The sequence below is a fragment of the Pelophylax lessonae genome, assembly GCF_965119305.1.
Source record: "Pelophylax lessonae genome assembly, chromosome: 11".
Lineage (NCBI taxonomy): Eukaryota > Metazoa > Chordata > Amphibia > Anura > Ranidae > Pelophylax > Pelophylax lessonae.
In genome coordinates this window covers 92,630,378-92,655,711 of record NC_138778.1, presented here as the reverse complement: position 1 = coordinate 92,655,711, position 25,334 = coordinate 92,630,378, and the positions used below count along the sequence as shown (strand labels likewise).

At 43.3% G+C, this 25,334-nt stretch overlaps 1 protein-coding gene across 1 annotated transcript in view; it reads right to left on the bottom strand.

Moving 5' to 3' along the window:
- LOC309566370 (uncharacterized protein) overlaps window positions 1-25,334 on the bottom strand; it is an 83,076-nt gene that overhangs the window by 19,879 nt on the left and 37,863 nt on the right. Inside the window, exon 3 of the mRNA XM_082271497.1 lies at window positions 18,812-21,337. Within this exon, the coding sequence (XP_082127623.1) occupies window positions 18,812-21,337 (2,526 nt within the window). The remainder of the gene's footprint in view (window positions 1-18,811; window positions 21,338-25,334) is intronic.

The window sequence follows — 25,334 nt, the reverse complement described above, 5'->3', positions numbered from 1 at the left end:
AGCAATATGTCTGGCGGAAATCCAATACAGCTCACCATCCAAAAAAACATAATTCCTACAGTAAATTACGGAGGTGATAATATCCAGTAATGGGGATGTTTTTCTGCAGCAGGGACTGGAGCACTTGTCAGGGTGGAAGAAAAAATGTATGGGGCTAAATACCGTCAAATTCTTGAGGAAAATCTGCTGCCCTGTGCCAGAAAGTGGTCAATGGGAAGAAGGTTTACCTTCCAACATGACAATGATCCAAAGAACACACCAAAAATTACCACGCAGTGGTTGAATGAAAAAAAAAGTGAATGTCCTTGCATGGCCTAGTCAGGGCCCAGGCCTCCCATTCAAAATCTGGGGAATGACTTGAAGTCTGCAGTCTACAAACGGTCACCATCAAATATAACTGAACTTAAACAGTTCTGCAAAGAAGAGTGGGGAAATATTGCACAGTCTAGATGTGCAAAGTTATCAAAGACATATCCCAAAAGAGACAAGGCTGTAATTAAAGTAAAAGGCGGTTCAACAAAATACTGACACAAGGGGGTGATCCTTTTTCTGACATGTTGGTGTTCTATCTTTCACTTGGATGTTATAAGTCACGGTTGAGTAAATACAGCTGGATAAAACAAAAACAGTTTATCTTCATTTCAGGCTGCAAAGCAACAAAATGTGATTATTTTAAAAGGGGGGTAATTTTCTATACCCACTGTATATCTGAAAATTGATCAATCCTGATGTATTACCAGCTATCTCATTTCTTGAGGCCAGGACCGTACAAATATCCCCCAAATTACCCCTTTTTTTGTAAAGTAGAAAGGAAAATTTTGGAAAATAAAGATGTTTTTAAAAAGTTTTTTTTTTCACAATTTTTTTTACATACTGTCACTAGTGCAGTACAGAATCATCATATAACTGGTGTTGCAGTATACAGGGACACTGACTGGTGACAGTATGTAAAAAAAGAATATATATACATATATACAGTATATATACATATATATATATATATATATATATATATTTTTTTTTTTTTTTTTTTTTTTTAAAGATTTTTTTAACACACTGTGACTAGAGCAATAGTATAGTAGTAACCCTGTACTACTCTGGAAAAGTGGTCAGTATTTATTTTTTACACATTATGATCGCTTATACTGATGAATTCCATTGGTATAAGCAAACATTTTTACTGAATGAAACTGATTCATGGTACTGGCAGCAGGTCAGTACAGTGATCTGTCATTGACTGTGTCCACTGGACACAGCGGGTGACAGATCGCACTCGCAGAACGGCTGCGCGCAATGCGCGTTCCAGGAGGATGTCATATGATGTCCACCCAGAGCGACGAAAGTGGTGGTTAAAGCGTTATTAAACCCAAAACAAGAAATACAATTTTTTGCAGCTTACCAATCAATAAATATGGTGGCTTCATTCATTTTCTTTTCTTAGGCTTTTTTTTCCCCCTCTGTGTTTACCCAGTGATCTGGCCACTAACAAATCTCCTATATTACAATGCCTCCACTCTGGATAAAGGAGCACAGGGGGTACTTTTGGACACAGCATGGTTAATCTTGGGGGAGGGTGGTGTTAGAGTGGGTTTACACTGCTCCAACATGGAAGTCGGACGACTTCCGATCCGAATTTGCCCTACTACTTCATGTATTACTTCAGTGAACGGGATCTGACTTTGATCTGACCATACCAGCCCCCAAAATTCATACCAGACCCTTATTTGAGCCTGAAGCCTGCCAGGTCAGGAAAGGGGGGGGGGCAATCAAGCGCCCCAACCCTCCTGGACCATACCAGGCCACATGCCCTCAACATGGGGGGGGGGGCTTGGGGTGGGGGGACTCTGCATGTTGATGGGAACAAAGGCCTCTTTCCAACAACCGTGGGCAGTGGTTGTGGGGGTCTGCGGGCAGGGGACTTATAGGAATCTGGAAGCCCCCCTTTCACATGGGGGGCCTCCCAATTGTCGGCTCCCCATGTGAATGAGTATGGGGTACACTGTAGTGTAGTGTAAAAACAACAAGAGATGGTTTTTGACATGTCCTTTATTAATTAAAGAATGTCCCCCGTCGTAGCTGCAAGGTGTTTTCTTCCTTTGGTCTTCTCCCTCCGCTGCTGTCTTCCCCCTTCGCATGCTGTCTTTTCTGCCGCCGACCCAGTTCTTCTCTGCTGCTGTCTCACGCAAAATGTGTCATCTCCTTCGCATGCCAGTTCTTATAAATCCATGGGGCGTGGCCATACGGTAACATCCTTATGAGGCCCCACCTCTCGTGACAACACAGTGACAAAGTCTCACGGTGATGTCACCAGATGGCCATGCCCATGGGTATATAAGAACTGGCAGGCGGAGAAGATGACAACTGCAAGAGACAGTGACAGAGATGGACCGAGTCGGCGACAAACACCGGAGGGAGAAGATCGAAGGAAGAAGATACATTGGAGCTACGATGGGGGACATTCTTCACTTTTAATAAAGGGCTTGTCAAAAACTGTCTCTTGCTTTTATTTACAGTGCACTGCCTTTTTTGGGGGTGAATGGGTAGGGGTACAATGTACCCCATACTTATTCACATGGGGGAACAGGATCTGGAGGCCCCTTCTGAAAGGGGGCTTCCAGGTTCTGAGGAGCCCCCTGTCGGCAGACTCACAAAGCACCCCCCCCCCCAGGGCATGTGGTCTGGTATGGTCCAGGAGGGTTGCTCACTCTTCTCCCCCCCCCTTTCCTGACCTGCCGGCTGCGTGCTCAGATAAGGGTCTGGTAAGGATCCTGAAGGGGACCCTACGCTGTTTTTTTTTTTTGCCATGTGGTTTCCACCCAAAATCCACACCAGACTGAGGGGTCTGGTAAGGATTCTGAAGGGGACCCTACGCTGTTTTTTTTGCCATGTGGTTTCCGCCCAAAATCCATACCAGACTGAGGGGTCTGGTATAGTTTTGGGGGGGCGCACACTGTTTTTTCATTTTTTTTATTTTGGCGTGGGGTTCCCTTTTAAGATCCTCAGCGCACAAGTCAATACCACAAGTCGGATCAGTTAAGATGATGATCCGACTTTGATCCGACTTCAAATATATTGAAAGGACTGAAAACTGTTCAAAGTCGGACCAAAGTAGCGCAGGAAACTTTTTCAAAGTCAGACCAGACTTGTCGTACCAATTAAGACATATGTAGATATTCGCCAGCACACCAAGGGTCATCAATTTCGTCCAAACGCTTTTTTATTCAATATAAGATTGAAAAGCAGCGCTATATAAAAAGTCCAGGTATAGGTATAGGTAGGGTCCAGCTGATTGGTCTCCTTGAAGTGCCACCACCAGAGAGAGAGAGGGCAACTCCAATCACACTGCCGCTTACCGTCCCACTAATCAAAGAAGGCTCAAAGGTTCCACCAAACTGCTCCTCCAGAAATCCTCAGCGATTCCAGGATCAAGCCAATTAGGTGCGACAGATGGTACAAGGCAGATTGATCACTCATAGGTAATAGGAGTAAAAAGAGCTTATCTGCCAGAAATGTTTGACCGCCAACGAGATGACCGCTGCTTCACTCCGTAGTGACGTCCCGCATCACGAGACCTGTTTTTTGTTTTATTTTTTTAGCTTTTTTATTCAAGAAAGATCACATCACAAAACAGTGTAGTGCAACGTTTCGGAGGCATGCAAGACCCCTTCATCATCACACGCTTGACGAAGGGGTCCTGCGTGGCTCTGAAACTTTGAACTTAACAGTTTTGTAATGTGATCTTTCGATTACGATTGGATGAAATAAATGATCCTTGGTGTGCTGGCGAATATCTACATATCGCATTCGTTCCAGTATAAAGTTGGCGGTCACTACAGCACTTAGTAGCCAAAAGAGCTTATTCCCTGAATGTGTGTGATGGGAATATGGACTCTGGACCAGTTAAGACAGCTCTCATGGGGACCCATTGATTTATACATGAGACATGTGCTCTCAAAGTCGGAGAATATGTTGCACCAGTGTGAACTGGGCCCTAGACGTATTAGCAGATTTAATAATATTTAATAAATAAGATTTAATAACTTAATAATAATAAGTAAAAGCTTATCATTGTAAGCACCCCATGTCAGTGGTAAATGTTTTTTTTAATTTCTGTAGCTGATACATCTGTAAGAGGTTGTTCTTTTTTGAAAAACAGACTTACTAGGTATACAAAAAACACCTTCTGCACTTAGTGTAAATATATGAAAAATGCAATTCAAAGTGTAACGAACAAAATAAAGATGAAAAGTTAAAAAAAATATATTATAACTCAAAAGTTAATGGATGCTGTACGCTATGCAATGTCAGGATAAATAACACAAATAGGATCAAAAGAGCATAAAGGTGCAGTGTCCCTTTAAATCATATTCCACAGTATGTAACAAATTTCATTTATTATGTATAAAGTATGTGTATTAATCACCATACAAGAATATCTGTGCCTATAAACAAACTGTGCACATACAAAGTTCACACAAATTAAATAATAATATGTGCACGATCTTTTGTTAGCTGAACTACAGGTTTCAGCAATTCTCACGATCCGCGTGTTTCGCCACCACAAAACTTGGTCTGTTTTCCTGGAGATATTGACCCTAAATAATAAGAGGTAAACAGTATCTTACTAATTTAGAGCCCCAAAGTTACACTAATGCAGTGCAATTTTGATTTGATTTTCAATGCGATCTTGTAGTGCAGCTGCAGTGTGGCTTGGTGCGTTTTTGATTTGGTTTTCAGTGTGTGTTTTACTATTATGACTCATCCCTGCAGTGTTAGCCTGGGATGATGAATTTACATCAGGGGACTGCGTAGTGTTTTTATTTACTTTTTGAAAATGAGCAGGGGTACTATGTAAGGATGAAGGACGCTCGCTCGTTCCCCCACCCCCCTTTCCTGGTCAGCAGGGATGCATGCTCAAATATGGGTCTGGTATGTATTTTAGGGGGGACCCCATGCAGTTTATTTTTGGGCCTGGGGTTTCCCTTAAAATCCATACCAGACCAAGAGCGTGGTATGGATTTTGCAGGGGACCCCACACATTTTTTTTTTTCGGAGACCAGAAGGGCCTGAGGGGGAACCCCCATGTGTTTTACAAAATGGCAAGAATATTATTAGAGTTGAATCAGGTTGGTAATCAAACAGCTAATAGTGTGCAAAGATAAAAAAAAAAAAAAAAGGGGGTAACATATGTCGATCACCAAACTGTAAGCATTAGATTTAAAGCAGTGTAAATCGCACAACATATAATAATAGTAAGGGTATTTGAAGGATTAGATTATTTAGAAGAAGAAGAATTAAAAAAAAGGGGGGGGGGGACGTACCAGTAAAATCTACCTTTCTAGGAGAATTTGTCTTGGGTGTAAATGCCAAAAATGGGATTTTATACAATGACCAATGGAATTCTCCTGGTGGAAGCAGGATCGGTAATTGCAATGGGGGAAGGGGGAATGAGAAAAGAAGAGAAAAGGAAAAAATAAATAAATAAAAAGGGGGGAGGGGGACAGGAGGGGTAAAGAGAGGGGAAATAAATCTGATCAGATCACCGTGGGATCTCACCGGCAAAGAAGCGGGGCCTCCCTTAATCCATAATCTCCCCGGGGGAGATGTGGTATATAGCTTATGTATGGAGTCTTAAAGAGGGGGGTCCAGGAGGAGGGAAGAGGGAAGGGGTATCAGTATGGACGCCCTTTATCTAGTTAGAGATTAGCTAGGCACTGGTAGTGATCAGTAATACAATAGTGATTCTGAGAGTGAAGAGTTTGAGTTGTGCCCCAATGTATTTTTATGCATAGTTCTGCTGCATTCACCATGTGCATGGCGAGTGATTTATGATAATCTCTTTGACGGAGAGATGGGTGGTGAAGAAGGAATTGTGCAGGTGAAAAGTCAAGGGTGTAAGTCGTAACATGTGTGATCACAGAGTGTACCCCAGTCCAAAAGGTTTGTATAAGACTGCAAGTCCACCAGATTAGCAATAATGTACCATCGTCTTGGTTGCATCGCCAGCAATGTTTAGGAAGATTTGGGTTAATTATGTGTAACAGAGCAGGAGTTCAGTACCATCTTAAAATCATTTTATAGCAGTTTTCTTGCGTTATCATGTTGACAGACCCTTTGTGTGTATGGGTATAGATTAGTGATCGACCAATATAATTTTTTCATTGCCGATACCGATATTTTGGTCATCGCATATTGGTATCGGCCGACATCGGGCCGATAGTTTTGAAAATGTAAAAACATTTTTTTTTATTTCGTTTTTTCTTGTTTGGGGGTCTAAAAGACCCCCCAAACCCCTCCTCTGCACTTAAAAGCATTCAAAATGCCAAGTTTGGCTGTTTTGAATGCTGTAATTTTTTTGAATTTGGCGTTCAGTACCCGGAAGTAATGTCATGATATCACATTCCCGGGTTTTTACATGGAGACCCGATCAGAGCCGAATGCGTCTTTGATCGAGTCTTCTATTCGGCGGCCGTGCAGGTAGGATGCCCGGGTCTCCCGGTGGGACGGGAGACCCGGGTGAGCCGCGGAATGACAGCCGAGCGGCTTCTCAGCCATATCGGTTGTCATTGCAAGACAGCTGACCGTCGGCTATGGACGCCGGTACCGGGGTGATGACTTTAGCTGCAGGCATCACTCTGGTACAGCACTTTCCCAAAATATCGGCAATATCGGTAACCTCAGGGGCCGATTCCGATATATCGCAGAAAGTGCAGATCGGCCCTCGATATATCGGCTTTCCTGATAATCGGTCGATCCCTAGTATGTGGTTCCAATCTTCGGGGGAAAGGGCTATGTCAGTGTCTTGCTCGCATGCCGAACAGGCCTTTCCTATAGTAGAAGGTCTATTTGTAGGAAGAAAAGAGCAAGGATTGAGGAGATGACATGTTGGTGTGTATTTTTGGAACATAGGCTCTCCTAAGGAGTGAGGGGTCAAGATACTGTGCTTGTACGGTCTAAGGAGTGGAGGAAATGGCAAACTTGCATGTAGGACCACTGCTGTATAGGAGTGTTTGGCCATTGTGAGATGAGGTCTGACCTGTCTAGAAACTTGTCATTGGGGAGGAGGTGGTGAGCGCAAAGGAATGGTTGAGCCCATTAGGAACTTGTTGGACATCTCAGCTGTGAAGTCTATGTTGAAGCGTATAGGTGTCATAGGTCCTCCTATCGAGGATAGGCCATACCGTATTTTGAGGTAGCCTCTCGGAAACATGCCAATGAAGGGCCAATGAGTGGGTGTTCCTTGAGAGAGGAAGGAAGATGATGTGGTAATAACCAGGGGGTAGATTTTATAGAGGGAGTTGAGAAAGAATTCTCAAGGGTAACCCAGTCCTTGCCACAGTTGTGTATATTCCAGTCGACTATCCACGAAAGGTGGCAAGCCCTGTAGTAGTTGTGTATCTCTGGGAGACCTATGCCTCCCTTCTGTTTGGGAAGGGTGAGTTGGTCATAGCCGATTCTAGGTTGTTTGTGTTGCCCTAGGAAGGTTACTGTAATGTTCCGGTACCTTTGGTACCCTAAATTACACTTTCCACAAGTGTATGCGCCCTACCATTTACTTTTGGAAAGGTGCGCATACACCTTTAAGACTGGAGCTGTCATCACTCAGCGCCGGACTAGATGGCTATTTAAGGCGTCGGCTCTCACTCACATGTGTTCGTTCAAACACCCTTATCTGGATGCTAACCTTGCTTGAAGCTTCCATGCTTGCAAGCTTACTTCGCTGACGGAACCTCGCTGCGCTGATCCCTGTATCCCGCTACTGGATCATCCGCCTCTCCTGAACCACCCTTCGGCTGTATCGCTAATAGTGCTAAGTACCCCGCAGGGGAATTCTCTATAAACTTATACTAAGCTTACACTATCTAGCTCTGCATAGTAGAGACTGTTTATCACATCTGCATAAACTAGATTGCTAGCTCTTGAGACTACTGCTATTTTTCTGCACTGGGTTGATCTCTTTTGTATGTCCACCTGCTATTCTATCATCTGCTATCATACAACATTGTTAAACCTTCCTGCATCCATCTGCTACTGTCTCACCTTCAAGTGTCTATCACCTACCACCTCCACTAAACCTATCCCTCAAACCTTCATCATTGTGATACCACATATATAAAGTCACTCTAGGAACCAGCTTGTTAATTGTGTGTATTTACTGGCTGAAATAAGACCTTCCACACATGATGAGTCATTGAGGTTGGGAATGGTATCTCAGCATATCTCTTATGCCCCATACACACGTGCAGATTATCTGCAGACTTTTGTCTGCAGACTTACCAAAACCATATAATATGAGGTCAAACCTAAACACTTTCAATTTGTATGCAATCCGGCAGGCCCTTGCACTACATAGAAAAGGTAAGTCTGCAGACAAAAGTCTGCAGATAATCTGCACGTGTGTATGGGGCATTACATGACAACTGACGTGGAACTATTTCTGCAGCTGAAAATCCACACCATATAAGAAACGCAGGAGCGTTACAGTTACACAGAGGATTTTATAGGACCTGAGGAATGCTGACGGTAATCATATTGGGATAGCTTGTAGAAGATAGATAAAGCAGGCGGGGTAGGACGTTCATTTTCAAGATGGCAGCTCCACCGAACCATGAGAATATAGGCTTGTCCCATCTACCGAGATCTTCTGTTACTGTGTGTAGGATAGGAAGGAAGTTTTTTGAGTAGAAGTCAGATAGTCTGGTGGGGAGTTGGATGCCCAGGTAAGTGATAGCACCCTTCTTTCAAGTAAAAGGGAAATTCTGTTGACACTGTGAGACAGTTGAGGTGGGTAGAGTTACCTTAATAGCGTGGGACTTGTTAAAGTTAATTTTTTAGTTGGAGATATAATGAAAAAGCTTGAAATCTTTCAATAAGTTAGCGAGTGTTCTCAGAGATTTCAAAAGGAATAGCAAAATATCGTCAACGAATGCCGCTATTTTACACGATTGATCCACAACTGTCAGACCTTGAATATCATTATTTGCCCGGAGGCAAATAATCCAGTGTAAGTACAGATAGAAGGGGGGATTGCAGAGGCGTTTGACAGGAGACCATTAATTTGGACTCGCGCCGATGGTTTGGCGTAAACGGACATGATGAAATGAAATAGACGTCTTGGATGCCTGTTTTGCACAAGACAGCTGCCATATAGTCCCAGGCCAACCTGTAAAATCCCTTCTCCGCATCTAGGGACAGGAGGAAGCCTTGTGTCTTCGAGGTAGTGAGCCAATAATGAAGGTTAAGGGCTTTAGTGGTGTTATCCCAAGCCTCTCGTCCTGGGATGAACCCTACTTGGACAAGAGGATAAAGTAATGGAAGCAAGTGATATGCTAGGATCTTTGCAAACATTTTTAGATTGACATTTAAAAGGGAAATTGGTCGCTACTGTTGTTGGATCCTTGCCTGTTATGGGGACAGCTGTAATATGGGCTTCTAGAAGGTCATGTGTTGCAGGGGTATAGGGTGATATAAAGGTGTAGAGGAAAGGAACCGCTAAGTCTTCTAAAAATGTTTTGTAAAAAGTCGCAGTAAACCCGTCTGGTCCTGGACTTTTGCCTACTATTAATTGTTTAACAGAAAGGGAAGGTCTCTTTGGAACAGAAACAAGTAGTCAATTCTCAAATATCAAGAATGAGGTGGGGAAAAAAAAAGGTATAGTCTTTAGTTTCAGGGTGGAGTGTGCGCCAGGAATCGTGGAGAAGTAAGTCTTGGAGCTAAAGTTTAATCTAAAGTTTAATTTGTTTAAATGCCGATACGGTATGGAGGAGGTGCCTGTGGACGTATCCTATAGGGGGACTGAGAGCCACATTAAAATCACCACCCATGATGAGTAGGCCAGACTGAAAGGGTGTGAGCAATCTTTCTGAAGAACGCCACTTGAGACTTGTTAGGACTGTAAATGTTGGCAAGGGTTAGTGGTTTGTCTTTAAGGGAACCCTTAACCTCCCTGGAGGTATTCCCGAGTGTGGCTCGGGGTTAACTTTCAGTACCAAAAGCGGTAATCCCGACTCATACTCGGGATTACCCCAGAACGTTACTCACCTACCCTGCGATCCCCCGTTGTCCTTCCCACAGTCTTCCCCGTCCTCCTCACAGTCTCTCCCCGCTCTGTGCAAGGCCGATTGCCGGCACTTGCCTTCCGGTTCCCTCCCCTGTGAGCGTTACAACTCAGGGGGGTGGAACTGGCGGCAAATTCAAGAGTGTAAATACACAAATGACATGATACAAAGCTGTGATGCTAACGGATTACACTGTTTAATGCCATTTTAACACAGGATTTCACCTGGTAACTTTTCAAGTGCCCTGCCTCTGCTTTTCCAGTGCTTCGTGCCTGGAAAATTTTGAACGACCATGGCATCCAAAAATCGTTTTTTTTGCGCAAAAGTGCTTTTTAGACGAACTGGAAAACAGCGACATCGAAACAGAGTTACTTGAAGAACTGAGCGATAGCGATTCGTGGGACAATTCGTCATCAGGTACGGAAAGTGACAACATTGACGATTCTGATATCTTCTTTCTGGCACATAGCTTGTGGAAATTGGGAAGTATATCAAATGATTCTTCAGAATTTCCAACAGAGCTATGTGCCAGAAAGAGACATCAGAATCATCGGAAGGACGGCGGGGGAGGACAGCGGGGGATCGCAGGGGAAGTTGAGTTTTAAAATGTAAAACAACAGATTTCTATGCAAAACAATGTACCGCTTTTAGCACAGAAATCTGGACTTGGACGTGAAGATGCTGGATGTGGAGGTACTGGGCTGGTGTGGTTACACGTGGTCTGCGGTTGTGAGGCTGGTTGGATGTACTGCCAAATTCTCTGAAACGCCTTTGGAGACGGCGTTTGGAGATGGAGTGCTATCCAAGAGTGGAGATGGTTGGCAGCATCTCTTCTCTTGGATAGTGCTTTACTCATGCGAGTGCCTTCACACCAGTAGCTTAGAGTGTGATCGCTTATAGCGTGGTTAAGAGTCATGGAAGATCTTTTAGTTTGGGCAGTAGGAAGGAAAACAAAGTTTGGTAAAGGTAGGGGTAGGGGAAAGGGAGAGAGGAAAAGGGGTATGGGGAACAGAGGAAGGAGGGGGGAGAGAGAACAAAGAGGAAAAAAAAAGGTGGGGGGTAATAGTGTAGGTGTCAGGAAAGGTATAAGGCTTACTGATGTTTCTTTGCGTAGTAGTTATCAACAGGGCTTCGGAGTCACGTCCAGGAACAATGACAGATTTAGTAATGATAATGGTACAGCTAAATATAATCACATGTTTTATGGATCCCATCGGTCACATCACCTGCGAGTCTAGATAGCTAAAGGTTATATATAGCAATCTAAAGTCTAAGAAATAGTGAAGAGTTTAGTGTCATGTAGGAATTTTATAGCATTTATCTAATCTCCATGATAGAGAATAAATAGGTTTGGTAATCACGAGTTTAAGGAGAATTAGGGGTGGTGGTGTTTGATTTGGTTGCAAGTATTGCTCATCGGGGTAGCTAGGTGAACTCGCAGGATTATGATAAGTAGCTGCTAACAGTGGGAGAAACAAGGAGTAGTTTCCTGACTGGTGGAGTGACTCCTCTGATACCTTGTTAAGTTGATGACCTTACTTCAATGGAGGAGAAGGTCTGTTAAAGGATGAATGAGCAGGAAGTTGGAGGAAGAGAAAGAAGTATGGTAGTGAGCAGACTGAGGGAGTCCACTTTAGCTTCCATTATATCGATAAATGAGGTGCAGCAGAATGGGGAAGTTGATGGGCCATGAATAACATGGTACTTGGAGTAGGGGCTCGGGATAGACTGACGTATTTATGGGTTCAGATGGCGGGACAGTCAATGAGGGATGACAATCAGAATATGTGTATGGTTACAGAGCAGGCCAGAGGTTGATCTAAAGAGAAGTAGTAACAACAGATAATGTAACTAAGCAACATGAACCTCAGTAAAAGGATTTAACTGAGAAAGGGGTAAAGTTTTTATCCTGGAACGGAAGTGTAAAAGGGATCCTGGGTAAGAATAAGAAGGATGGAAAAACTCACTGTGTTTTCAGTCTCATCGTGGTTTGCGGTGAGCTGGGGATGTAGGAAGGCTTTCGCCTTAACAGGATGAGGTGAAGCGAATCTGCGGCATCTGGTGTTGAAAGAGCCTTGTGGTCAGATGTCTTCCTTGGATGTTGATTGTAGTAGTGGGAATAGTCGGAAGGAGCTAAACCAGTCTGGAAATTCCACTATGGGTAGATTGAGGCTTTCACAGAATGACTGCAGATCTTCTGGGACATGCAAATTAGCTGTGCGGCCCATAGCAGTGGCAGACAGGCAGAAAGGGAATTCCCAGTGGTAGGGTATTCTGTGGGCGTGGAGTAGATCAAGCAAAGGGGCGGATGTCTTTTCTATGTTGCAGCCTAATGTGAGAGAGATCCTGATAGATTTTGATTTCTGCCCCATTATGAATGATGCGGCCTCGGTTTCTAGTAGACATGTGCAGAAAATGGGATTTTGACTTACGGTAAAAAACATCTCTCTGATGTTCATTGATGGACACTGTCATTCTTGACCAATGGGGTTATGCTGCCCCCTACAGGAGTAGGACACTAGGCAGAAAAAACTTCTGGCTACACCCATGGGCAGTTCCAGGGGATATACTCCCTCTTCCTGCTATTGTCTCTCAGTTTTGTTACAAGCAGTGTCAGGAAAATTATAACTCCACAGAGGGGTGGGTGCTGTGTCCATCAATGAACATCAGAGAAATGGATTTTAGTCAAAAATCCCATTTTCTCTTTCGTTCATTGACAGACACAGCTTCTGTCATTCTTGACCATTGGGACGTCCCAAAGCAGTGTTAAACATGAGGGGTGGGAAACAGCAAAAAAATTCCAAGGCTAAACAGTAGCCAACCAGGCAACAGGGGCTCAACCAAAACAACTGGAGCCCGTCTGAAAAAAAACAATACACCCTCAAAGAGGATCAGGTCCTCTTAAACAGAAGCCTGCAAAACCTTGCGGCCAAAGGAAGCATCCGCAGATGCCAACACATCCACTTTATAAAACTTTCTAAAAGTGTGCACCAACGACCAGGTGGCCGCCTTGCAAACCTGTGTCACTGACGCCTAATGACAGAAATCCCAGGAGGCACTAAGCGCCCTAGTAGAGTGCGCCTTGACTGAGAAAGGAGGAACCTGATCCATCTGGAAATGGTTGCAGAGGAAGCAGACAACCCTTTCTGAGGTCCATCCATGAGCACAAATAGAGAGTCTGACTTCCTGAAAGACTCCGTAGCTGCCAGGTACACCCTAATTGCCCAGACCACATCCAAGGCATGCAAGGCAATTTCCTTCGGATGTTTAGGCCTGGGACACAGGGAAGGCAACAAAATGTCTTCATTCAAATGAAAGTCAAAGACCACCTTAGGAAGGAATGACGGACAGGGGCGAAGCACCACCATATCCCTGTGATTCACCATATAATGTGAACGACCGGATAACGTTGCCAGTTCGTACATCCTGCACGCAGAAGTGATAGCTACCAAAAAAGCCACCTTCTGGGATAGCGTAAGCAGGGGAATCTCCCAAATACTTTCAAAGGGAGGCTTCTGTTGAGCTGAAAGCCCCAAATTAAGATCCCAAGGGGGCAAAAGAGCCCGCACTGGAGGAACCAAATGTCGGACACCCTGAAGAAAAGTACGCACCAGGGAGTGTGTGGCCGACATTTGGTTCCTCCAGTGCGGGCTCTTTTGCCCCCTTGGGATCTTAATTTGGGGCTTTCAGCTCAACAGAAGCCTCCCTTTGAAAGTATTTGGAGTACGTTGAAAAAAGACCGTCAAGGCCGATGCCTGGCCCTTGATGGTACTCAAGGCTAATTTCTGTTCAGCGCCCACTGAAGGAAGGTTAAGATCCGAGCCACCGAGAAGGAGCGAGGATGAACCCAAAGAGACTCACACCACGCAATGTACGTCTTTCACATATGATGGTTGATCTTCCTAGAAGTAGTTTTCTAGGAATCACCAACTCAGACAAACCTCTATCCTTTAGCACCTGGTGTTCAACAGCCAAGTCGTCAAAGCCGGCAACTGTAAAGCAGGATGGAAGATCGGTCCTTGGGACATAAGATCCTCCTTGAGAGGAAGCTTCCAAGGAACATCTGCTACCAGCCGCACTAGATCAGCAAAACCAAGCCCGGCGAGGCCAGTCCAGTGCCACTAAGATGACCGGAATCTCTTCTGCCTCAATCCTGCATAGGAGTCTGGGCAGAAGCTTGAGAGGAGGGAAGGCTTAGATTAGACAATGCTGACCCCACTGGGCCACCAGCGCATCTGTGGCGTCGGCCAATGTGGATCTCTTGACTGTGCCACAAACCTGCACCTTTCTGTTGAGCCAAGATGCCAACAGATCCACCTTGGGGGTCCCCCACTGGAGACACAGCTGATGAAACACCTCCAGATGAAGGGACCACTCCCCTTGGTCAAACGCCTGCCAACTGAGGTAATCCACCTGCCAATTTTCTACCCCAGGAATGTGTACGGTGGAGAGGGCTGGAACAAACCGTTCTGCCCACCTTAGAATGCCGGCTACCTCCAGAGCCGTAAAGGCACTTCTTGTGCCCCCTTGGTGATATAAGCCACGGCCGTGGCATTGTCCGATTGATTGCGCACTGGGCATCCCTGAAGACGATCCGTCCAATGATCCAGAAACAGTCTGATCGCTCGGAGTTCCAAAGACATTGATCAGTAGCCTGGACTCTTCCAGCATCCAGATCCCCTGAGCAGAATGCTTGCCGAGGACGCCTCCACAGGTAAACAGGCTGACATCCGTGGTGACCACTATTTAATAAAAGGGGAGGAAGGATTTTCCCAGTCGAAGCAACTGAGAGCGAAGCCACCATATGAGGAACTCCTTTGTTCCCCGACTCAGCCGGATCTGATTGTCCAGAGACTGTGGAATCTTGTCCCACCTGGTCAGAATCTCCCTTTGCAGGGACCTCGTATGGAGCTGTGCAAACGGAATCGCCTCAAAGGTAGATACCATCAGGCCCAGCACCCGCATGCAAGTCCGGAGGGGTGATCAATTGTTGGACAGCAGGAGGCGAATTGCAGTCTACAATTTCTGGAGTTTGTCCAGAAGAAGGAGCACTCTGGCTACAGCCGAGTCCAGAGTAAGGCCCAAATAGTCCAACTTTGTGGACAGAACCAGGGCAGACTTCTGAAAATTCAGAATCCAGCCAAACTCCCGCAGAGTTCATATTGTGATCTCCAGGTTCTCCACAAGAGTAGAGGGAGATTCCAATCGCAGAAGGAGATCATCCAAGTAACCCAGTACCGTGATCCCCCGTTGGCGTAGCAAGTCTAGCACTGGAGCCAACACTTTTGTGAAGACCTGAGGAGTGGAGGCGACACCAAAGGGTAACGCCACAAACTGATAATGCTCCTCTCCCACAGCAAGGTGAAGAAAACGCTGGTGATTGGCACATATTGGAATGTGAATATAGGTATCCTTGATGTCTATAGAGGCAAGGAAATGCCCCTGATGCAGGCATGCCACCACCGTTTGAATGGACGCCATTTTGAACGTCTGTACCCGCACAAAGCAGTTTAGCGCCTTGAGTCCAGGATTGGACATGCTTTGTCTTCCTTCCTGGGGACAGTGAAGGTCTTTGACGAGGTTCCTTGACCTTAGTAGCCTGCGGAAGAAAGGTACTCTTCCCCCCTGTGAGACCTTTAATGATGTCATCCAGGGTAGCTCCAAACAGGTGATCTCCTTCAAGGTGGCGGTGTATTTCTCGAAGCTGCATGGTTTGTGCAGTTGTGGTTTCCTGAATATGGTGAATGGCTGTATCATGGCGGTTAGTTACGTCTTCCACCTCCTCAAGGAGCCGTGCTACTCTCTGTATATTAATGCGGAGTTCTGAGATTGCAGCGGAGAGTGTACTCTTCATATCAGCTGCAATGGTTTGGATGTCTCCCAGGCTTAACGGCTGATAAGGTTGTAGAGTACATGCTGTCACTGGCTAAGAAGGGAGAGGCTCCGAGTTGAATCTGTTAGGTTAGCGTGATGAGTGCTCGGAGGCCTGTGAGGAACCTGCGTTGTCACATGGCTGGGTCCTGGATATCTCCTGAATATTGCCACTAAGCTGCGTGCAAGAGTCGCGGGGTGAACGGGAGCAGGGTGTTGAAGAGCTCCTGTCAGGTTTCCCCATGTTATCTTCACTGGATCTCATCCGTATACAGAAATAAGGACCTCGTGGTGCTGGAATAAAAAGTTTAAGCATCTTTCTTGGTCCAGGTTTTTGGCCACACCCCCGACTCATGTTTATTAGGACGCTAATAAGGGTGCTGGCTCCTTAACAACCTATGACTCATCTCTGCTGCTCACAGCACAATTGAGTCACTGCTTGTTAGGACGCCAGCAGGTGCTGGCTCTTAACAACCAGCACAAATCACACACAGAATTGCATCAAAAAATGCATGCAAATGTCGGCCGTGTCTCGGCTGTTCGGTTTGTCGAGGAGCTACACCTTTTGAAGGTAGATGTGCTGAAACATGTTAAGGTCACGCCACGGACAACCTATCCATGTACCTTCGATGTACTTTTGATGCACTTTACCTTGGGATGTCTGTAAGTGTAATTGCTTTATTTTGATTAATAAACTGTAGCAGTATTACACTATATTTTGCTCCTTTTTGGTTTATGATCATCATACCCGAATGAGAGCCAATACACCAGCTACCACAACACACTCGGACACCCGAAGTTATCATATGGACTCGATTACCTACTTTAGACCACTTACAGCTTTGAAGATCTAGGTACTATATAGTACTCTAGGTCCTCTATTTCCGGTGAGCGCATATTAACTTCTCCTGTCGGTGTTGGGAATTCACGTGCACCATAATCACCTATTACAATTCATTTGGACACTACTCCCTTCACTTTATTAGACACTGGGATTCTTTGATATGGACACATCACTATGGACTTTATTTGGACACATAATTGTTTATGTTCATTTATATGCAATTTTTTTATTAGCGCTGCACGTTTTTGTTATAATTTTCACATTGGACCTATCTATTGTTTTTGTGCTAAGCAGCTTTTTCTTTATGGTTTAGCGCAGTTTATCACCCTTTGTTTTTCTGTATTTCATGTAGGAGGCTGAATCTGAGTTTACGTTGGGGCTGCGATTAGCTAGGAGTCTGCTACAAGCTGACAGTATTTAATACTTGAAGTTGCTGATGCTGACAAGAGATGGTTGAGCCAAGGAGCTGGTGGTTCTGACCTTGATATGATCGAATGGCGATTGGGCTTATTTTCCCTGCTTAAGCGCTGTTGACCTCCTATTATTTGTGATCAATATCTCCAGTAAGCAGACAAAGTTTTATTTGTGGTGGCGGGACACGCAGATCACGGAAGGATTGCCATCACCTATAGTTCACCTAACGCAATATTGTGCACATATTTATTTTTAATTTGAGTGGACTTTATATGTGCACTGTTTGTTTTTGGGCACAGCTATCACTGTATGGTGATTAATACACATATTTTATGTATAATAATGTTAATAGATTTGTTACACACTGGGGAAGATGATTTAAAGGGGCACACCTATTTGCTCTTGTGAACAGACTTACTAGCCTAGCCAGATCACAAGATGAAAATAAAAGAAAGAAAGCCTAAAAACAAAAACGAATGCAACCATCACTTCTAACATTTAGTAAGCTATAATATAATAAATGCTTGGTTTAATGCCACTTTAACAATACAAATCTGCACTGTTTTAAAGCTTTAATAATTAAAGCTGAACTCAAGTATTGCATACATACACTGGTATGTCTCAACCCTACAAATGTTATTTTGTCTGGACAGCTTGGTTTGTTAAAGTTAGTTGGAAAAAACAAACTTACTGGCTGGATCACCAGGTGAAACTATAGGAAAAAAAAAAAACCTAAAAATGAAAACTAATACTGTCATCACATCTATGAATTGGTAAGCTGTATTTTAATAAATGTTTGCGCTTGTGTTTACCACTGCTTTCAGTTTGCATGTTTATAACTATGAAAAGACTTGTAAAACACCCAGTGTACCTATACCAGTGATAACGAAGCTTTGGCACCCCAGATGTTTTGGAACTACATTTCCCATGATGCTCAACTACACTGCAGGGTGCAAGAGTATTATGGGAAATGTAGTTCCAAGACATCTGGGGTGCCAAGGTTCGCCATCACTGACCTATACAGTAGGTATGAAAACAAACACACTTTTAAATCATAATGTATTAACCACAGTAAACTGACCGTAGAAGATCCAGGTTTTAGTGCAAAACAATATCAAAACTGACAAATAAACCGATACTCAATTTCAGGCTCAGTAATGTGTCTTAGTAAATTTGTGAAGAGAGAAAGAATATCAGAGCTAAGCTAAGAAAAAGTGTAGCTGTATTGGCTAGGCGTATTTAGTCAAAGAAGCAGATAAACCAACAAACCTATTCTCGACACACATTGCGGCAGAGAAACTTTGTCAACAGCTACTGGGTTGTCTTCTGTAGGGATCCTAAACATGACATCACTTCCAGGATCAGAATTAGTTGCATCTTGGATGAGGTCATTTCTGTAAACAAGGCTCCCCCTATTAGTGGGCAGTGTCCTCACGCTTAATGGATACACCATGCTTCTTTTTATTGCCCCTACAATGTGCAATTCAGTGTCTCCTGACAAAGTGGCTGTGGAGCAAGGTTTTCTTGGTTTACCTACCTCTTTGACCTCCTTCTTCCTCCCTATGGTATGAATTAACTTATTTTGTGCATCAACATAAACCAAAATCAGTAATAATGTTCTTACCCTCTGCACTCCATCAGGGACTTCATATTTAATTTTTATCGAAGTGTCTCGGTCATATCCTGGAAGGGATAGAGTCATGCTTCTTAAGGTCATAGTAACATTCAATGCATTTCTGTTACTGTGTACTTTTTTGTCAGAGCATACACCGCAAGAGTCCTTGAATGCTGAATGACAGTTGTCACAGATAAAGTGGCCACAAGCTAATGTACTTGCTTTGCCATTTCCTTTGCAGTGGTCACAAACTCCATCAACTGGATCAGACTCTTGTCCTACTGCAGGTCTCCTCAACTCCGATAAATTACCAGAAGAATGGATTTTTTTTGCTAAAGATGAATCACAGACATCTGCCTGGTAATTCTTGAGGTCAGAACTCTTTGATTTTAGTCCTTCTGGATCGTTTAGAGAAATCTCTGATTTTAGGAAATCTGGAGTTTCCTGTAACTGAAGAGGTTTCTGTATACTTTCATTTTGTAATGCTGGAAAGAAATTGCTGAAAGTTGCTTTATCTTCATTTTTGCCATCAAAAAGAGTTTTTTTCTGATCCTCTGTGGGTGTCGTAACTTCACTTTTATTAAGTTCAGTGGTAAAATATTCCGGACCTTTCAAATAATTTCTTTCTAAATATTTCGCAGAATATTCCAGCTCATTCTCTTGCTTCTTTGTAATGGTCACTAAAGAGGAGTGAACATTGTTTACCAAAGATAAACTGTCAGAGTATTTACTTTTATCCAAAAAACGATAATATTCTTCAAAAACTTTTTTTTCTGTTTCTTTTGGATATATAAGAAGCAGTGCATCTTTCCCCACTTTTAAACTTAACTTGTCAGAGCAATTGTGGAATACTTTGCACCACTCTTTTATTTTTTCATCATCTGCACATTTAACTCCAAGATCGGAGTACTGAAAGCAAGTTTTGGTATAATTCCCTTGTTTTTCCTTGTACAGTGATTGAATACGATCCTTTGCAGACCACAACTTAATTTCGCTAGATGCATTTAATTTTAACACAGTGAATTCTTTGTGTTTCTCTTCTGTCAATGTGACTTCAGCACACCAAGTGTCAATGTCTGATTTGTGAAATTCTTTCATATAATGCCAAAGCCAATCCTTCATGAATATTTCATCTTTTATTTGTGATGTTCCATCTTGATCATTGGAGGAGCCTTTGGCATAAACATTAGAAAAGCTACTGGATCTTCTAAGTTTGACTTCCGCTGGTTTAAAGTCTAAGAACTTAGGCACAGCATCTACCAGGCTGGAGTAGGGATACTCACTTGATGCTTTAGTGATTCGGACGGGTTGAATTTTTCCTACACTTATTGTAGTAGGTTTGTTTTGTCTTATGTCTGTTCTACCAGTTTGTAGTGTACGGAGAACATCCTTTTTTTTAATCTGTGCTAAACCTGTGCTACTGGATTTCTCTCCTGAGTCCTCAGCTTTATTAATATAAGCTGATGTGGTATAATCACTTGTCCCCAGTGTCTTGCTACTGCCCACAGAACGCTCAAGATCAATGCGCTGTTTGTTATTACTGGATGATGTTAGGTATTTCTCATCTAGATGACTCTTCAAGTATGCATTGCTGCCTGTGGGTGGAGTAAAAATGGCAGCCATTCTGTTCCCCCCTTTATTTTCATAACTGTCAAATGAAAGTGGCACGAAATCTCTTTTTCCTACTGTAGAGCTCAACTGACCTCCTGTAGCTTGCATATCATATGACTGTAGAAAGTTAGATGGATTATTAAGCTTCAGTTGTACATCACAAATGTGTTGTTTGCCTAGAGCCACATCACTACTGTTTCCAATAAGGAATAGATATTGATCATCTTCATGGCAAAGGAGCATAGGAAATAGGCTTTTGAGGTCTTTCAACAATAGCCCTTGAGTATCCTTATCGTCATTCCAGTCTCTCTTGTCAATTTGTTCTTTCCGAAGGATTAGTTCAAAACCCTGGTAAAAGTCCATAAGCTTGATCTTTGCATCTCTTAAATGTTTCACAAAATCCTTATCTCCATGTGGGGTCTGTAGATAAATTGTGGCGATTTCATCAGAACTCTCCTCAACTGCTTGAACATTGTACTTGTTTAATATTTCTCTGTACTGCGAACTGTAAAATTGCTTTATATACCTGAAAATATCAGAGTCCCAAACAAATGGTTCCTTTAGCTGTTCAATGGTTTCAGCGCTTGGCAAAAAATGTACTTGTTCGGCATTGGCATATGGTCTTGAAGATGTATAATCTCTAATTTGTGAGACCACTGGCAAATTTAAAGGTTTTCTAAGTGCTTCCCTGTGTGTATTTGATGAATTTTTCTTTGAGCTTCCATTGTCAAATTCAATGTGTTTTATAATCTCTTGGCTCAGTGTCTGAATGTTTGTGTATGATCCACTTATCTCACAGATGCCTGACTTTTCATTCAAATCAAACTTGACTTCTTTGTAAGTCTCTCTCAAACCCTTCAGAATGTTTTTCAGTTTTTCAGTAAGTATTTTGTAGTTCACAGATAAAGAAGATTTCTTGAATACCTGTATAAAAGTAAGCAATATTTAAACATAGTCCATGATCAAATCCAAACATTATTTATTTTACCTGGACAGGTATAGTTTGGTCAAGCATGCCATCTTAAATTATAAAGACAGAGGACAAATTGAAAGCTGATAGTACTGCAGAGTGAGGATGTATAGATCACAAGGGAAGAAGAATCAGAATGGTGGTTGAACATGGATAGGAGGGGGGCAGAAGTAGTAGAGTAGAAACCATATATATTAACATGACACTCTAGGCCATCATCCGTATTTTATACGAAAACCAAAACTAGGGAAAAAAGTCAGGCTATATAGGCCAGACAAGGAGTCTTTAACCACTTCCCACCTGGCCTATAGCAATATGATAGCCGGACGGGGGTTCCATTATCCTGACTAGATGTCATGTGACGTACAGCAGGATAGGCCGCTCTTGCGTGCCCCCGAAGGCACGCAGCACTCAATGGTGCGGTGTGTTGGTCCGATACTCCGCATCACTGATTTAGGTAAAGAGCCTAGTAGGCTTTTTACCATGTGATCACCTGTGTCTAATCACAGCTGATCACATCGTAACCAGGAAGGGCCATTTATCGCCTTTCCTCCATTCACGCTGACAACGCGCGGGTAGAGGAGAGCCGATCATCTCTCCTGACGAAGGGGGGTCTGCACTGATAATTAGCGCATTGATTATCAGGGCAGACCCATTAGCAATGCCCACCAGTGCCCTACTATTGATGCCCATCAGTGCCCCACCAATGATGCCCACCAGTGCCTGCCAATAATGCCAGTGCCCACCTGTACCCACATGTGATGCCAATCAGTGCCCATCAGTAATGCCTGTCAGTGCCTCCTCATTAGTGCTTCCAATCAGTGCCCATCATTGCCCACTAGTGCTGCCTATCAGGGCCCATCAGTGCTGCATATTAGTGCCCCCTCATCTGTGCCCATGAGTGCCACCTTATCGGTGTCCATCGGTGCTGCCTCTTCAGTGCCCATCAGTGAAGGAGAAAACTGATACTGATTTAAAAATGTTATAACAGAAACAAGAAAAAGTTTTTTGGGTTTTTTTTTTCAAAATTTTCAGTCTTTTTTTATTTGTAGCACAAAAAAATAAAAAAGCCAGTGGTGATCAAATACCACAAAAAGAGCTCTATTCAAGGGGAAAAAAGATAAAAATGTAATTTGTGTACTGTGTTGCATGACCGTACAATTGTCAAAGGTCAACAGTGCTGAAAGCTGAAAATCGGCCCTGACAAGAAGGGGGGGGGGGGGAGTGCCCAGTATTGAAGTGGTTAAGACTCCTTGTCTGGCCTATATAGTCCAACCTTTTCTTTAGTTTTGGTTTTAGAATAGTAACCAGTTGTGCACCAGAGGAGCAGGGAATGAAGGGACAAGAGTGACATCCAACCATGGAAATCTGAGAGACGCAAAGCTTGAGCTAACCAGGAAAGAATGAGAGAGAAGGCCAAGTATGAGCGGATCAAGAACTGGTGAGAGTATGGCTTTATTTACACTGCCGTAAAAATACACATATAAAAGTGTTTTTAATTACGGATCTGAACACCGCTACATCGTTTTCAATGGTAGGGTGCATGTTGCAGTAGGTGGATGACACCTTCTTCAAATGTTTCCCATTAACTCGTTGGGCGCTAAGTGTAGGTCACGTAGGATGCCAACCCCGGGGTGGGGTTTTCTAGGTTATGCCAGGCGATAACCAGGGTCACTTATTCTAACACAGGGGTTACCTTGCTCGAAGGCATGCTCACCAATGCTAAGGGCCATGTGAAAGTCAAACATTAAAGTTGTTCTACAACTCAGAGACAAGCTACTTGTGTGTTCTTCCAAAGATACCGTCACATTAGGAGGGACATGCAGAGCATATGCTTACTCCACCAGTCAGCGCACCTCCGCCACCTCACTCCCAGTAACAGAATGGGGTTCCACCGAGCACATAGCATGGGCCTCATACGTGCTCCAACTCTTTTCGTTCCATACTAAGTGACCAGGTATTAGGTTTCTGTTACGATAGTCCACTCCCGGAGAACGACGGAGACAGACAGCTAGGGAGAGAGCCAAACGCTGATCCCCCTCTCTACCAGAGAGCCTGTCACCAATTCAGGTACCATGCCAATAACTGGCTGCTTATCTTCTTTCTGGTTACTTATAGCAACTTCTTGCAATGTTACAAGAACCCCTAGTGTGCTGTTGTACACTCAGGCCCCTTAACCACTACATATACATATACTGCGGCAGTCAGCCCCTCACAGGCAAAGTGACGTATGGGTACGTCACTAGCCTGTGAGGCTCTGGGGAGCGAGCGCACGCCGCCGGAGGCGCGCTCCCGCTCTGTCACGGACCCCCCCGCGTGTGTGCCCGGCGGACCCGATGTCCGCCGGGCACTCGCGATCGTCCGTTAGAGCGGGAGAAAGGCAGGTGGCTGATGTAAACAAGCCGCCTATCATTCTCCCCTGTGTAAGAACAGTGATCATACGGTTCTACTATGTAGGACCGTTGATCACTGTTCCTACACCTCAAGCCACAGCCAATCACAGTTAGAATCACGCCCCTAGGGACACACACAACCCCTCCCTCTCAAAAAAAGTTAACCCCTTTACTGCCAGTGTCATATGTATAGCACTGATTACTGTAGTAATGTCACTGGTAACCTCAAAAGTGTCAAAAATGTCAGTCAAGGGTCCGTTCTGTCCGCCGCAATGTCGCAGTCCCGCAAAAAAAATTGCGGATCGTCGCCATTATGCATTAAAAAAAAAAAACAACAAAAATGACAAAAATCTTTCCCTTAGTTAGTAAACGCAATAACTTTTGCGCAAACCAATCAGAATACGCTTTTTGAGATTTTTTTTACCAAAAATATGTAGAATTAAACAAATTGGCCTAAAAAGTTAAAAAATTTTAATTTTTACATTTTTTTGGGGGGAATTTCATATAAAAAAATGTGAAAAATATTGTTATTTTTGCAAAATTGACGCTCTTTTTTTGTTTATAGCGCATGATCAAATCGCACAGGTGATCAAATATCACAAAAAGAAAGCTCTGTTTGTGGGAAAAAAAGGACGTCAATGTAAAATACGGTCATGTAAAAAAATACGGCATACGGTCATGTAAAAAAAATAGGTGCACTCAATTGAAACCCCCTTGAATTGTGCAACATATTTGAATAGACAAAAATTACATTTTATTCAAACAGTACCTATAGTTGAAAGATTGAATAAAACACAAGCATAAATACCTTTTTTAATCATGTATTTATTGGTAGATGTGATGGTATACTGTGGAAAAAGTATCTTCCTAATGATAAATAATAAAAAACACCCACGCTTGGTCAATGTATGAGGAACAATGAGCTGCTGCTGTTCATCCGATAGGGAAAAATTCACTGAAAAGGATTACGGTAATCACAGTGCTTGCTAAAAGTGAAACCACAAAAATTGCTAATAATAATAAATAAATATAAATAGATAGAAAATGCTGACAGTGCTATATAAAAAGTGCTAGATAAAATATTTTACAGTATAAATAATTAGTGCAAAAAAATATAGAATTGTGCAATAAAATTGTGTAATAAGGACGGTGTTCCAGGACTTACGGTACAACTGTCATTATACTGCAATTTTTATCTTCTTGTCTTGTAAGTATTTTGCTTCTTGCGCTAATAAATTCCATTTTAAGCGTTACTTCACTATGATCTATTTATTTCATTTGGGTGAGCCCGCTAAGGAAGATCCTTTTTTCCAATGAGTGAGCGTTCATTGCTGGATGGTTACTCAGACTACATGCAAGGATTTCATACTCACCATTAAGGCTGCATTTGACCCAGAGATGGTCTTTTTCTCTGGTTAGTAGGGGTGCAAGAGGGGAGTGTGGCACCTTTACACGGATGAGCACCTTCTAGCACCAATGAAATAAGCACTTTAATTGAGCACATCCGCACGTTTTTTTGAACTTTCATATGGACTGTTAAACACATTATAAATTATTT